Source organism: Lates calcarifer, unplaced genomic scaffold (assembly GCF_001640805.2).
Source record: "Lates calcarifer isolate ASB-BC8 unplaced genomic scaffold, TLL_Latcal_v3 _unitig_998_quiver_2285, whole genome shotgun sequence".
Lineage (NCBI taxonomy): Eukaryota > Metazoa > Chordata > Actinopteri > Centropomidae > Lates > Lates calcarifer.
In genome coordinates, this window is record NW_026118143.1 from 535 (window position 1) to 16916 (window position 16382).

At 38.4% G+C, this 16382-nt stretch overlaps 2 protein-coding genes and 1 long non-coding RNA gene across 4 annotated transcripts; all 3 read left to right on the forward strand.

Moving 5' to 3' along the window:
• Positions 1-204: 204 nt before the first annotated feature.
• LOC127138987 (ADP-ribosylation factor-like protein 9) lies at positions 205-1710 on the forward strand (the record flags this gene model as incomplete). The annotated part of the gene is given in 1 exon segment (XM_051069445.1): positions 205-1710. A coding segment is annotated over 1 exon segment (99 nt), but the record flags the coding sequence as incomplete, so codon positions are not given.
• A 124-nt stretch (positions 1711-1834) lies between these two features.
• Positions 1835-9308, forward strand: LOC108880990 (theg spermatid protein like). Its single transcript, XM_018672737.2, has 8 exons — positions 1835-2090; positions 2171-2201; positions 3251-3307; positions 3654-3788; positions 5587-5715; positions 7427-7568; positions 8072-8206; positions 8692-9308. The coding sequence occupies exons 1-8, from the start codon at positions 2072-2074 to the stop codon at positions 8809-8811; spliced, it is 768 nt and encodes a 255-aa protein (XP_018528253.1). The 5' UTR covers positions 1835-2071; the 3' UTR covers positions 8812-9308.
• Positions 9309-9733: 425 nt separating this feature from the next.
• On the forward strand, positions 9734-16054 carry LOC127142207 (uncharacterized). 2 transcript variants are annotated; one of them, XR_007812690.1, is made up of 5 exons: positions 9734-10011; positions 11433-11897; positions 12629-13093; positions 14297-14528; positions 15675-16054. It is a non-coding gene; the product is annotated as an uncharacterized LOC127142207 (long non-coding RNA). The 2 variants fall into 2 exon arrangements; XR_007812691.1 differs by lacking the exon at positions 14297-14528 and having other exon boundaries at positions 9736-10011; positions 15675-16051.
• Positions 16055-16382: the final 328 nt, after the last annotated feature.

The window sequence follows — 16382 nt, forward strand, 5'->3', positions numbered from 1 at the left end:
ATTAGAGTCAGTGAGAAATATCTGATCGTATCACAGTTGAAATGTGTTCAAAACTGCAGTGATTCTGCTTCTTTAGTCCAAGACAAACGGAGTATAAATCCCAGCGGAGTCTCTGTGGACTTAAGTTTGTAGGAACGGTTCAAATTCAAACAGAAACGAGGAGGATCTTTGGAGTCCAAGTCTCACGTTTCCTCTTCGTGTCTCCAGGATCTTCCAGGCGCCTGCAGCATCACCGACCTCCACGACGCTCTGTCCCTGTCCGAGGTCGGGGACCGCAGGTTGTTCCTCATCGGTACCATGTGAAGAGGGGCGAGGCGGAGCTGAGCTCAGGCGTTCAGGACGCCCGGGACCTGATCACCCAGATGGTTTGTGAAGGCAGATAAAAGAAAGAAAAAAACACTCTGGTTGCAGTTTGTCGGTGGTTTTCACTAAATCCTGTGTTTTTGGTTCTTTGCACTTCTTCACTTTACTGTTTTCACTACACCAGGTCGGCTGAAACTCTTTTATTTTATTTGTGAGAAAATTAAAAAGTGTTGTTTTTGATACGTTACAGGTGGGATTTAAGAACATAATTTAGTTTTACTGTTAACTAACAACCAGATAAATATTTTTTTTCCCAGACTTATCTTTATTGATGCTGAGGGACACTCCTGGAAATTGTTTTCTAATTTTATCCTCATCAAAAATTAATTTTCCTTTTGGCCCAGCAGGTGGTGAACAGAGCCATAAATGTTACTCACATGGTTACAGCTTTATCACCAGCAAGGTGCTAACAGTTTGTTAGCATCGTAGCTTCTTCCTCTTCTCACAGTGAATGTAAACAAGCAAACAAACCAAAAAAAGTAAAAGCACAGCCTGTTATTTTTCAGATTTGGACTGTATCATGATGTTGTTCATGTGTTACAATCTACAGAATATTTAATACCTCAACACAAAGACGTAAAGAAAACTTTAAAAACAAGCATATCAGTTTAGAGTAACGTTAATTTCCTGTTTGCATTCACTGACATGTCAAAGTAAAACACAAAAACCTGAGCAGACTCTGTGTTTCTGGGTGTTTTTATGTTTCAAACTGTGACTTGTTTCTGCCATCTGGGGCCGCCAGCATGCAGAAACACTGAGTGCAACCTCCTGAGTCAAAACCTCCGGGAGAGAAGCTTCCTGTCGTGCCGTTAATATTCAGAAGCGTAATTCCAGCAGGAAACCACAGTTATTTAACGTCTAAATAAATAAAACAGCTCATTATTGAAGCAGCTGGCTCCAATAATCTGCTGTTTTACTGTCGTGTTATTAATGACGACACCAAAAATGAACACTGTACGTGTTGCTGTCGAGTTTACAGCTTTAAAAACATTCATGATACAAGTTCATTGTTTTCTACTTTAATGTGTTTTGTCTTAAATTTAAAGGGAGTTTTCTTAAAAAGGAGGTTATGTTTTTCTTCTGGATCAGCTTTATGTGTTTACAGCTTTTTCCTCCTTATTTTATCTTCTTACTGTTTCATTTGATGAAATCTGCTGTGTAAAGCCTTCATATGTGTTTCTGAGGAATGTAAAAGTTTCAAATAGCACTTCTTTTTTTTTCATTTTCATCCAAAGTTTCTCCAATTTTTTTTCCAAAACCAAAATGTGCGATTTAAAGTATTGTGTGAAAAGATTTGTCGCAGTTTGTTAATAGTTTTTCACATTTAAATAAAATGTTTCCAGTAAATTGTCGTTGTTTTTGTTGTAATTTTAGGTAGTGAACACGTCCACATGCAGGACGGTGTCTCCTTGTATAAAAACTTTATCCTGACACATTTCTACCTGGAATCTGATCAAAAACGTAGAAAACCAGCCGCCGCCCTCGCCCGCTGACCTCTCAACGTATCCACTTTCCTCTTAACGTCCTGCCCCAGAGTCCCGGAGACAGCCAAGATGGACGGTTTCAAACCAGGCAGACTCCGGTTTCAAGGAAGTCCTCAGTTGTGGAGCTGGTTGCCAAGGACTCCGGGCTCCATAGCGACAGCAGGAGATCAGTGTGACACCATCAGCGAGCAGCGGGTCGACGACATCCAGCCGTCAGAGCTGAGATGTTTTCTGACAAACAAGGTGAACTTTCTTACCTGCAGCAGAGTTTACAGATGTTTGTCGCCTAATATTTTACTTTCTTCTGTTGTTGATTCTTGCAGGTGTCCAGTCCAGATTTGGTCCATCACACAGGTGACGTAACATCATTGTAACATCTTACTTTTTCAGATGCAGCCAACAACAACTACTTTACATTTCTAATAGATACTTCATAGCTGTTTGTGTATTTCTGTAGATGTATGTGTTCATAAGTTGTTTATTTATTTGTTTGAAACAACTATAGCAGCAGAATCCACATTTATATGATGAGTAGTGTTAAACACCTCCACCTCTGGTCTGTCAGCTATTTATTTCCTTACTTTTTGTTATTTATTTTATTCAAATAGTTGCTTATCTACGTCTTTCTCTTACCTCGCCTGAGCTACAGTAACTTATCTGCCCTGGAAATCAATAAAATCTCATTTTATTTTCATTTTATTCTACTGTATTCGCCCTTATAGGCAAGTGTTGACATCCAGCAGACCCAGGAATTGTCTTATATATTATAGATAGTGTTATTAGGATATTAGGAGCTCACAGGTAAAACACAAATTTAAACTCATGTCAACTACTTTCTTTAGAAATTCTGGGAACAAAGAAGAAAAGATGTTCAGTACGTTGATGATTGATATGGAGTTAAACATTGTTTTAAGTAAGATAATGATAATTGAAGAAAATACATGTGAAAATAAACTGAAACCAGTCATAGGTACATCTTTAGTTCTGGGCCTGCTTCTGTATTTATGCATCTGCATCAAACAGAACAGAAAAACTGTCCACTCAAATTTGTTGAGTGATGTTAAAGGAAAAGTTGAACCTTAAAACTGTAAAATGTTCTCTTTGAGGCAGAGCTGCTGCAAAATGAGAAAACCACTGTTAATGACTCACAGATAAACTCAGACAGTCGTGTGTTTTAATTTTGATTAGTGGTCGCTGTGAGGTTTTAAAACTCAAAACCAAATGTTTAAACTTAAGAGAAAGATCTGGAGGCTGTGCCAGAAAGTAGAAACCCCCTCGACAGAAACAGGAAGCCATCTTCGTCCTCCTCCTCTGGACTCAGAGCGCCTAAAACACACTCATATTTAATGCTGATTTGTTTTTTTTTTGTGTGTGTGTGTGTGTGTGTGTGTGTGTGTGTGCAGGATCTTGGAGCTGGCTCAGCACAAAACCTCAAAAACAGTTTGGGCTACGACTCCTTGGTGAGAAGCCGAGTCACACAAACGTCTCTCTCATGTAAAAACAAACACTTCTCTGACTCCGTGAGAAGAGTCACGTTGGCCTCTGTTCACTACAGTTTTCTGTTTTAGCTGTTACATCACATCAGATCGTATGTTTGTTCATTGATCCAGTGTGAAATCCACTCCAAGAATCCAGGAGCCTTTGTGGTTTTTCTCTAAAAAAACAACATAATTAAAGACAGACGTCTGGCACGAGGAATGAGCAGAGATTGCGTTTGATTTAGAGTATCTTTGTTTCATTTGGAAAAATGTTTATTCAGCTCCTGCATCGCTGATTATCTGGAAACTTTGTTTTGTCATTGATCAGTGAGAAGCTGAGCTGGGGCAACCAGGAGCCGATATGGCCTCTCTCCGCCTCGACGCTCGGAGCCGGTCCAAGCGCAAGAATCCAATACCTGGCCAAGCACAAAGGAGACTTCTCAGCAAGGGAGGACCACCGGAGGTAACTGTAGCCCGTCATTATTGATGAGCAGAGAGGAGGAGGCAGGGCTGAGCGTACACAGGCTTTTTCTGCTGCTGCATCGATATATTTGTGGAAATGTTTCCTGAAGCTGAAGGGAACGTGTAAAGTGATGTTCAGGACTGATGCCAGACGAGAGGAGATCACCCCCTGAGAGCAATTAGCAGGAGAAGATGTGGTAGTTACACCCTCCATCCATCCTCCAACCCTTCCTCGCTCCCTGAGGCTTTTATTTTGATATACATTGTTGTTGCTTCCTGACTCAGCTGTCAGATTAAAAGCGCAGTAGCATGCAGAGTAATTCAATCAGGAGCCCACGCAGGAGGAAGCAAGAAGAGAAATGACTGGAACTGATGGTGACAGTGATCAGGATGTTTCATGTAGAGAGTCACAGAGGAGACGCTGAACTTAAACAGAATATGTTTTCTGCTCTGATTTGTTTAAAACTAAAGTCTGTGATAAATGTTTCTGCAGCTCTGTTGTGTCTGATAATTACACAGCTGCTCCACATCCAGTCACATCAGTCTGCAGTCGATACGTCTCGTCCATTTTGTTAATTTCTAATCTAATTATTCAGCAAAACATCGTCTGCTCCGTCTCCTGCTCTGGAATATCACAGTATTATATCTGTATATGGGTGACAGCTGGTAAATAAGGATTATTTTCATCATCGCTTTAATCTGCTCATTATTCTGTTATAGTTTTATGATGTAAATGCTTCACAGTGTCTGCTTTGTCTGAGCAGCTCGAACAGAAAACATTCAATATTAAATGATATAAAAACAGAGAAGAATGCTCATGATTGTGCAGCTGGGACTGTTGAATGTCTGCTGCTTTTCTTTGACGATTAATCAAAAATATTTTGTGTTGAGCAACTTAAATCGACAGAAAATAATCAAGAATTTAGATAATTGATCAGCTGTTAATGTCATTTATTTATTTAAGCTTCTCAAACGTGAAGTTGTTCTGTTTCTGTTTTATATCATTTTACATCTTTGGGTGGTGATTGATCAGTTAAAAGAATAAAACAAACGAATTGATTGTGCAAAATAATCATTCTTTACCAGTAAATAAGTAGTTAATTTCAGCAAGATACAGTCAGAAAAAGGCAATATTTATGAAATATAAAGACATTAAAATAACCAAATTACATTATATTCTTAAATCAATCAGGCAGCCACAAAGAGCGATATCTCAGGAACGCTTTGAGGGAATTTTTCCAGATTTGGCACAAAAGTTCACTTGAATTCAAGGATGAACTGATTAGAATTTGGTGGTCAGAGGTCAAAGGTCAACTTCACGGTGACGTCATAATGTTCTGCAGCTTTTCTGACCATTATTCAACACCACAAGGGGAGATTGTGACCGTATTTCCTCACACACGCTCACAAACGTTCCTCAAAAAGGAGGAAGTATAGTGCATTTACTGGGGACTATTTTCAGCGGCGGATTAATCCATGTTTGCTGTGCCGGTGAGTATTTGTGGCAACAGGGCAGGAGTGTGTGTGGGACTGAGCCAAAATAAACCACAATGTAGTGTGTGTGTGTTTTTGCAGCGATGAGTCAGTCTCAGTTACGTGCTTAACAAAGTTTAAATGTTTTTGCGTGCGCAGATGATTTTCCATTCATTCCTCCGTCATCAGCTGAGCACTGACACTCATCCATTGTTCTGTCCTCCAACCCTCTTCCTTATTTCTACAGACATTGTTTTGTCCCAGCCTCCATTACACACAACACACACAGTATAATGGATGTGATAATAGCTTCCATTTTCCTGCAGGAAGGAGGAGAAGGAGGAGGCGAGCTTCTTCAGGAAGACCCGGCGTCCTTCCTCCAAGACGTCCCAGTACGAAAACATCATCCGTCTGTCGACACCCAAAACCAGGAGCTGCAGCTCCCAGGAAGTACGGTAAAAGACGACAAACTGACACTGAACTAAACAAACCCAAATCAAACGAGTGTGTTATGATGATACACACTCCTGAGGCAGCCTTGTCATTATTTGTCCACTAGAGGGCACTGACAAGGTTATTTTTATATTGTAAAATGAACTGCAGGCTACATACGCTCAGTTAGCCTAACTTAGCTACATAATAAATGTATAATGTCCAGTTTTTATTAAAACTAAAAAGTTAAAAAGGTGTTGATTCACTTTATCCTACCTTCCTATTGATTTGAATATGTTGGACAAAATAATAACATAGCATTAGTTTTAACTAGGTGTTCCTAATAAACTGAAATAATCTAGTGTGCATTTGTAACAGTTCTCCAACGTTAACAAAAATATTTATGTTATAGGTTTATTTAAAAAAAAACAGATACAAATGATATATTAGGATCTTATTTATCTTTAATATCAGTAATAACAGTTAGAAAATGAATTATTTTACTTTAACATTTACATTTTTTGCATTTTTATAGTAAAGAACGTAAAGATTCTGCATCTCAAATGTAAGAATTTGCTTATTATTATCACTTTTATTAAATTATAATTATAAATTAAGCATCTTTGAGGGTTTGAAACACTGATCGGACAGCAGAAAATATTCAGACTCACCTTTGGCCCTGAGACATCAGATTAATTTGACATTTTATATAATAAACAATAATAACACTGATCAAAAAAAGGAAAAATCATTGGTTTAACATTGGTTCAAGCTTTAAATGTAACTTTGCCAAGTACAAACCACAGTTAGAATTTATATTTTCATCACTGCATTTTGATTATTATCTTTTCTCCACTGACGGCAGCAGCTTGGAAACACATTTACCACATCAAACTTCTGTTTTGCTGATAAGAAATGTGGACAGTATTTACAGCAGCTCCATTACAAACCGTTTGAGGTATCTGTTTTAGAGATTATCCAGCTCTCCAGCAGACCTCCATGTTACCGGTGTTTTGGCAGATTTGTGACTCCAAAGCCTCTTATTCTGCCTCAGGGGGTCCACGCACAAACCAGAGTCTAGGATTTAATCGCTGCAGAATAAAAACATATCATAAAGTAAAATATGAGAAGGCCAAACAGAGGCTCGTGTCCAACACTAACGTCTCCGCTGTGTGTGTGCGAGGAAGCCAGCGTTTGGACATCTGTTATTTCAGTGTCAGACTGTGGGAGAGTGAGGAGCTGAGACAATGGAGCTGATTGTCCAAAGTTCAGGACCCCTGGGACGTTCGCAGACAGCCGCGGAAGTCTTTTTATAAACCCCTGAACGCAGCAGCCGCAGAACATGTTGTTGTTGGTGTTGTTGTTGGGCACACGGGCAGAGATTCATCCCGCCGGGGTTTATATTCTGTACACAAAATGAAATGTTTGTTTTTGTAATTTAAATAGTAGACGTTACACTGATTTCTGTTTTAATGCTCCACAAAATAATAATAATCGCCAGCAGATGAAACATAAACCTCTCATCTTGTTCCTCCAAAGAAACAACACACACACAAAAAAAAGGGAAATAAATAAATAAACCAGACAAAACACATGGCAGATAAAAATACCTCCCCTTCTAGAATTAAACAGATTAGAGATGCCCTTTAAAAATAAAAGCACCAACCTTTTTCTCATGAATTTGTGAGTTTTTTCTCAGAGAATATTTGTTTTTTTCTCGTTACTTCCCCACAGGCCTCCTCACACTCCTCAGTGTGAGAACAACTGTCCGATCTGGAACATCGACCCCAGAGTGAAAGCTGCTGTGATCACACCTCGACTGCTGCAGCTCTCCAACCCCAAACTGAACCATCCAGACTTCAGGAGCGACAGACAGGTGAGTCTGTCCCCCTCCGTCTCTCTCTCTCTCTCCTCCCCCCTCTCTGTCTGTCTCTCTTTCTCCCCCTCTTTGTCTCTCCTTCCAGTTCTCCCTCTCTCTCTCCATCCCTCTGTCCCTCCTTCTCTCCCTCCACTCTTCCCCCTCACTCATTCTCTTTCTTTCTCTCCATCTCTCTTCCTTTCCCTCACTTTTCCTCTCCCTCCCTCTTCCTTTCTCTCTTTCTCCCCCTCTCTCCCTCTGTCCCTCCTTCTCTCCCTATGTTTCTCCCTCCTTTTTGCCCCCCTCTCCCTCACTCCCTCCCTCTCTTCCCTTCTCTCTCACTCTCTTTTTCTCTCCCTCCCTCTTCACCTCTCTCTCTCCCTTTCTCTCTCTCTCCCTCTATCCATCTCTCCATCTCCTTCTCTCTCCCAGCCATGTTTTAATACCTGATGTTTAAAAGTCTGATTTACCGTCTTCAGACCTGTAACTCTCTGAACATCTTTCCTCCGTTTGATCCACAGAGCGTCGCCTCCATCGTGTCCTTTGCGTCCAGAAGAGCTCGACTCTCTCAGCGACTGGTCCAGCTGTCTCTGCCCAGACTGAAGGAGAGCAACATCTGCTACGAGCTCGGACGTCCGGAGGAATCAATCTGGACTGTAAGAGCATCTCAGAAAACTCAAAATTCATTAATATCAAGCTGTTACTTTAGGATAACAGTCCTCTAAAACTGTCTCAGCTGTAACAAACATAAAAGCAGAAAACAGATATTTTCCAGCCGTTTGAACCAAATTTCTGTCATAAATTGTGAAGTTCAACAAGATGAAAAGTTCTTTGAATAAATTATGGAACTTTCCAATCATTGTCATCAGCCAAATTACTATTTGATGCACTCTCTGCTTGTGTACAGTTTCCAGATGTTTATTGGCCAAACGTCTTTATGATCTGTCGTCTGGTTCTTATTTAGTATAATTAAGAGCTTTTAAGACATGAGTTTTGGGTCATTACTTTCTGAGTTTTCTCTGGCATTTTCTCCTTAAATGCCTTCAACACTTTCTTCTTGCTGAGGTCACTGTCATTATATTTTACATTATGTGCCACACATCTGTCAAGAAGCTTCTAATATCATTATTTGTAAAAACAGATTTCAAGTGCAGCGAGGAAAGCCGTGGCAACTACTCGAGTTGAAACGCTGGCGACACCGAAGCAGCTTTCCGAGGACTACATCCCTCCACGAGAACCAGAGTGGAGCCGGAAAACCTGAGCTACCCTCGGCATCACTACAAAATCAGTGCTGGTGTGTGTTCAGGGGAATATTTAACAGGAAACATACACTGTTAAATAGATTTTTCTGTTTTCATTATGTTACTGTAAAATTAACGGTTTCTTGCTGTTGCTGAAATTTACAGTTTGCTACTGTTTTTGTAAAAGCTGCAAAAATCTCTTATTTTTCTACCTAAACAGTGAAATGAATAGATTGTAGTTTATTATTGTTTATTTGTGGATGTTTACTCTGAACTGCATCAACTAATTAACTGCTACCAAAAAGGACAACAGAGATATTTTTCTAAACCTTGTGATTTGATCATTTCCTCCTGGGCAGTCTTGCTATAAAACACCATGTTTTAATGCACTGAATAAACACGGACTTTAACATCGCAACTTTAAATTTTAAGACAAATAATACAGGTTCAAATGTCTATGTTATTGATTTAAGAACAACCTGAAGAACATTTAAGACAAATAAACAATACAGTCTGAACAACAGGAGTGTGTGTTAAAGTTTACTTTTTAAAATAATAATAATGTAAATCTTTTACACGGCACCTATTTTCTTGTACCTTGTCCTCTCTACCTTACGTGAAGGTGGTGTTACATTTTATAATCTTTAATGAGTTACAAATTGTCACCTGTAAACCCAAACAGTTTAATAATTCAATGATGATTTCCGCAAGAACATGGAGCGGAGAAAATAGTAATTTAATTCACCTTGATTAGTGTCGGAGAAGCTTCCTTAACACGGTCAAAGCTGCTGTTATTATTTTGAGAGAACAACTTCCGCTGATTGGACCAATCAGAGGCGCAAGAGGCGGAGCAGCACCAACCAACCATTCAGCGTGCGTATGTCGTCATTGGCTGCAACGTACCTCGCCATTGGCCGTGAGCTTCTGGGGGGGGGAGCGAAGAGGGGGCGGAGAAACGACGCCGGAAAACAGATTTAAACCAAGTTTCGACAGTTGCCTCTGTTTGCTAGTACTGTGAGAGAACACCGTTACCGGGGAGGTCTGGGTACTGAAACAAATCCTGGAGCTGCTTTTTGGTCGTTAATGAAGAGGTCTGGGCCCTAAAACAAACTCTGGAGCTGCTTTTTGGCGTTAACAAAGAGGTCTAGATGCTAAAACAAACCCTGGAGCTGATGGTTTTTGTCGAAAACGAGTGAGATTGGACGCTGAACGGGGCGAAGGTAAGCAAACAGTTAGTGGCTAGCGTTAGCATTAGTGTTATCAGAGAGCGTTAGCATTAGCATTGCCTTGTAATTATATCCATTTCCAGTCATCTAAATCGCGTGGGTAAGTCGTTTTCATCGGTTTGTGGTCATTTTATATCATTTTGCGTCTCTGTCTGGCTGTTTTAAACCTGGGTGTTAGTATTAGCATGAGTAGCGAGCGTTAGCATTAGCGTCGAACGTTAGCATTAGCCTTATCTTCATATGACCTATCTGGGGGTTTTCCCTCCTTTTTATTTGCGTGGTTTAAAGTGTGTTTGTGTTTCTGTGACTAAAGAGTTCCTGCCATGAGTTGTGGAGGGTTGTAACTGTTTAGTAGTCAGTTTGTCTGTTTACAACTCCATTTGCATGTATTTACAGTTACTTTACAGGCAGTTTACTGCTTCTTTGTAAGTTTGTGCGCCATCTTGGTCATTTTAAGTCAGTTTATGACGGATTAACAAGTCGATGTGATCATTGTGTGTCTATTTGTGGTGGGGTTGCATCATCAACCACTTTGTGGTTGTGTCTTTGTAGTTTTGTGTCTATTCCAGGTCATTTAACGTTGTTAAATGTCTCTCTCACTGTCTCTTTCTCTCTAATTCTCACGCTTCTCTCTTTCTGCCTCCAAATATTTTGCATTCATGGTATATTTAAAGAGGTAACTATCAGTAAATAGTTGTCAGTGTTTTGTCTGTGGACAAATTGACTGTAGCTCTTCTCACCAAACAATATCAAACACATCAGACTAAACCGTACAAAACAATATCAAACCTACAAATAAAATATTGGAGACAGTTGTTCATAAGTGTGTTCATTATAACTGTTGGTCAGAGGGTGAAAAAATATCTTTACAGTGTTTAACAACCAGTTCTACACTTTACTTAAAAGTTTCACATAAGCAACTGGTGAGACCTTTGTAAATTTGATTGTTATTCATTAAATGAAAACAACACAAAACAGAGACATTTTAAATATGTGTCAATAAGAAGGAGGTTGAAATGTGAAATAATGATTCTGTGACTGTGTGGTGGAAGAAACTCTGACTTTTTACTGAAGTATAAGAAACAACACAAGTTAAAATCCTGTATTCAACTGATAGTGTTTATTGTTGTTGAGCAGTTCACAGTAACATACATGATTGCTTCAGTGATTAGTTGATAGACACACAATCAATATTCATTTGACTTTTTCTCAAATATTTGTTGTTGTTGGTTCTTCAGGAGGTGATGACAGTCAACTGTTGATTTTCTGAAGCAGCCTCTAATGTTTGTTAAATGTTGTGGTTCAGCTGTAATGTTGAATATTTCTCTGTGTTTTCATGGTTAAACTGTTGATGAGGAATAGGTAGTAGAGTATTGATCATTTTCCTTTGTATGTTTCTCTTTGATTTCCTCCAGGTGTCACCACTTCGTCCACCACATCGTCCTCGATCACAGAGACGTCATCCTCGATCACAGAGACATGGTCCATGATCGGAGAGACATTGTTGAGGATGAGGGAGACATCGTCCACGATCAGAGACGTCGTCTATGATCGCAGAGACCTTGTCAAAGACGAGAGAGACGTTGTCCATGATCAGAGACATTGTCCCATGCTTCGTAGAGACCTTGCGATAGAATCGGCGGAGACGGGGGTCACCGATTTGACGGCACTGCCCGCGATCATGGAGACATTGTTAATGGTCACAGAGACAGCGTCTAGGATCTCAGAGACATCGTCCACGATCACAAAGACATTGTCCATGATCACAGAGACTTTGTCCATAATCTCAGAGACATTGTCCGCGATCACAGAGACGTAGTCCACGATCCGAGTCTTCATACAGTGAAGAAGTTCTTCAAGACCAGGACAGAGGCCTCCAGGTAATTCACAGCTTTTCATCAACTGTCCAACACAGAGCACTGACATTAAACTGTTTATGTTCAGTATTCAGTTTATCAGAAAAGTGTTATAATAGAAGTAATCTGCTATATAAAAAATAATGTTTAGTAATCTGTATCAATAGAAGTAATAGTAAAGTAATTAGCAATATCAGAACTAAGATGAAATAGTCAAAGTAATCTGTTACTAGCTGTAATTTGCAACAGTAAAAGTTATCTGTAAATATAGAAGTAACATGTAATAAGAAAAGTAATATGTAATGGTAAAAGCAATCTAATATTAGAAGTAACAGTAAAAGTAATCTGTGATATAAAAGCAATGCAGAAGTAATAGTAATCCACAATAGATGTGAAAATGTCAAATGTTATTGTTAAGGATCAGTCAAAAGGGGATTGAAAAATATCTTAACTTCAGTTTGATTGTGCATGATCAGAAATTCTTAATTATGTTGTGTTGTGCTGTGCATGTGCTAGACACACTAGACTACACTGTACAAAACAATATCAAGTCTACAAATAAAATATTGGAGTGAGTTGTTCATTAGTGGGTTAATTTTAACGGTTGGTCAAAAGGTGATTTTAAAAATATCTTTAACAATCAGTTCTACACTTATTTATGTATTTCTCTGTGTTTTCATGGTTAGTGTTGATGAAGAATAGGTAGTAGAGTATTGATCATTTTCCTTTGTATGTTTCTCCTTGATTTCCTCCAGGTGTCACCACTTTGTCCACCACATCGTCCACGATCACAGAGACGTCGTCCACGATCACTGAGACATGGTCCATGATCGGAGAGACATTGTTGAGGATGAGGGAGACATCGTCCACGATCAGAGACATCGTCTATGATCGCAGAGACCTTGTCAAAGACGAGAGAGACGTTGTCCATGATCAGAGACATTGTCCCATGCTTCGTAGAGACCTTGCGATAGAATCGGCGGAGACGGGGGTCACCGATTTGACGGCACTGCCCGCGATCATGGAGACATTGTCAATGGTCAAAGAGACAGCGTCTAGGATCTCAGAGACATCGTCCACGATCACAAAGACATTGTCCATGATCACAGAGACTTTGTCCATAATCTCAGAGACATTGTCCGCGATCACAGAGACGTAGTCCACGATCCGAGTCTTCATACAGTGAAGAAGTTCTTCAAGACCAGGACAGAGGCCTCCAGGTAATTAACAAACCGCTTTACATCAACTGTCCAACACAGAGCACTGACATTAAACTGTTTATGTTCAGTATTCAGTTTATCAGAAAAGTGTTATAATAGAAGTAATCTGCTATATAAAAAATAATGTTTAGTAATCTGTATCAATAGAAGTAATGTAAAAGGAATGAGCAATATCAGAACTAAGATGTAATAGTCAAAGTAATCTGTTACTAGCTGTAATTTGCAACAGTAAAAGTTATCTGTAAATATAGACGTAATATGTAATTAGAAAAGTATTATGTAATGGTAACAGTAATACTCGAGGTAACAGTAAAAGTAATCAGTAATATAAAAAGCAATGCAGAAGTAATAGTAATCCAAAATAGCAGTAAAAATGTCTTGTTTTAGTAAGACGTCAAAAATCTCAAAGATATCATAGTACAGTAAGGCATAAAATGTCAAATGTTATTGTTAAGGATCAATTAAAATAGGACTGAAAATTTCAGTTTGATCCTACATGATCAGAAATTCTTAATTGTGTGTATGTGCTAGACACACTAGACTATACCATACACATCTATCAATTCTACAATAAAATATTGGAGTGAGTCGTTCATAAGTGTGTTAACTTTAACTGTTGGTCAGGGGGTGATTTTAAAAATATCTTCACAGTTTATAACGAGCAGTTCTACACTTTACTTTTTTCACTTATTATTTTCACATAAGCTGCTGGTGAGACCTTTGTAAATTTGGTTGTTATTCGTTAAATGAAAACAACACAAAACAGAGACATTTTAAATATGTGTCAATAAGAAGGAGGTTGAAATGTGAAATAATGATTCTGTGACTGTGTGGTGGAAGAAACACTGACTTTTTACTGAAGTATAAGAAACAACACAAGTTAAAATCCTGTATTCAACTGATAGTGTTTATTGTTGTTGAGCAGTTCACAGTAACATACATGATTGCTTCAGTGATTAGTTGATAGACACACAGTCAATAATCATTTGACTTTTTCTCAAATATTTGTTGTTGTTGGTTCTTCAGGAGGTGATGACAGTCAAGTGTTGATTTTCTGAAGCAGCCTCTAATGTTTGTTAAATGTTGTGGTTCAGCTGTAATGTTGAATATTTCTCTGTGTTTTCATGGTTAAACTGTTGATGAGGAATAGGTAGTAGAGTATTGATCATTTTCCTTTGTATGTTTCTCCTTGATTTCCTCCAGGTGTCACCACTTCGTCCACCACATCGTCCTCGATCACAGAGACGTCATCCTCGATCACAGAGACATGGTCCATGATCGGAGAGACATTGTTGAGGATGAGGGAGACATCGTCCACGATCAGAGACGTCGTCTATGATCGCAGAGACCTTGTCAAAGACGAGAGAGACGTTGTCCATGATCAGAGTCTTCATACAGTGAAGAAGTTCTTCAAGACCAGGACAGAGGCCTCCAGGTAATTAACAAACAGCTTTACATCAACTGTCCAACACAGAGCACTGACATTAAACTGTTTATGTTCAGTATTCAGTTTATCAGAAAAGTGTTATAATAGAAGTAATCTGCTATATAAAAAATAATGTTTAGTAATCTGTATCAATAGAAGTAATAGTAAAGTAATTAGCAATATCAGAACTAAGATGAAATAGTCAAAGTAATCTGTTACTAGCTGTAATTTGCAACAGTAAAAGTTATCTGTAAATATAGAAGTAACATGTAATAAGAAAAGTAATATGTAATGGTAAAAGCAATCTAATATTAGAAGTAACAGTAAAAGTAATCTGTGATATAAAAGCAATGCAGAAGTAATAGTAATCCACAATAGATGTGAAAATGTCAAATGTTATTGTTAAGGATCAATTAAAATAGGACTGAAAATTTCAGTTTGATCCTACATGATCAGAAATTCTTAATTGTGTGTATGTGCTAGACACACTAGACTATACCATACACATCTATCAATTCTACAATAAAATATTGGAGTGAGTCGTTCATAAGTGTGTTAACTTTAACTGTTGGTCAGGGGGTGATTTTAAAAATATCTTCACAGTTTATAACGAGCAGTTCTACACTTTACTTTTTTCACTTATTATTTTCACATAAGCTGCTGGTGAGACCTTTGTAAATTTGGTTGTTATTCGTTAAATGAAAACAACACAAAACAGAGACATTTTAAATATGTGTCAATAAGAAGGAGGTTGAAATGTGAAATAATGATTCTGTGACTGTGTGGTGGAAGAAACACTGACTTTTTACTGAAGTATAAGAAACAACACAAGTTAAAATCCTGTATTCAACTGATAGTGTTTATTGTTGTTGAGCAGTTCACAGTAACATACATGATTGCTTCAGTGATTAGTTGATAGACACACAATCAATAATCATTTGACTTTTTCTCAAATATTTGTTGTTGTTGGTTCTTCAGGAGGTGATGACAGTCAACTGTTGATTTTCTGAAGCAGCCTCTAATGTTTGTTAAATGTTGTGGTTCAGCTGTAATGTTGAATATTTCTCTGTGTGTTCATGGTTAAACTGTTGATGAGGAATAGGTAGTAGAGTATTGATCATTTTCCTTTGTATGTTTCTCCTTGATTTCCTCCAGGTGTCACCACTTCGTCCACCACATCGTCCACGATCACAGAGAGTCTTCCAACAGTGAAGTTATCTGAAATCAGGACAGAGGCCTCCAGGTAATTCACAAACAGCTTTACATCATCTGTGCAACACAGAGCACTGACTCCCTTTCCCTCTCTCCTTCTCCCCCGTGTATCTGAAACAGACATGAAAACATTTCCAGAATATCATTGTTAGTTTATTCTTTTCAGTTTGACTTTACCTTACTATACTATGACATTTTTTCACTTTGTTGCCTGTGACATGCAGCTTAACGCAAAGGAACTATCTTAAAGCAGCCATCTTACCTTTCTCCACAGACACGCACACTAACAGTGTTTGTAGGTCAGGTTAGATAATTGTTTTTGTCATTTTGCTAAATAAATAGTTATTTATAGTTATAGTTAGTGTTTATAGTTATTTAGTTATAGTTAATATTTTTAAACCATGTCCAATGTCAGTACTCAGATCCAAACTGTTACTGTGTACATAGTCCTGTTTATACTGTTCATTGTTTATAACATTTATATATTTTTATCTTGTTTTGTGTCTTGTCTTGTTTATATCATGCCTTTTTCTATTTTTGAATTTCCCCGTTGTGGGACTATTTAAGGATTGTCCTACTCTTACTCAAATAAATATTTCTGAACACTGAATATTTTGCCAGTCTCTTTACTATTGTATGAATGTGAATATT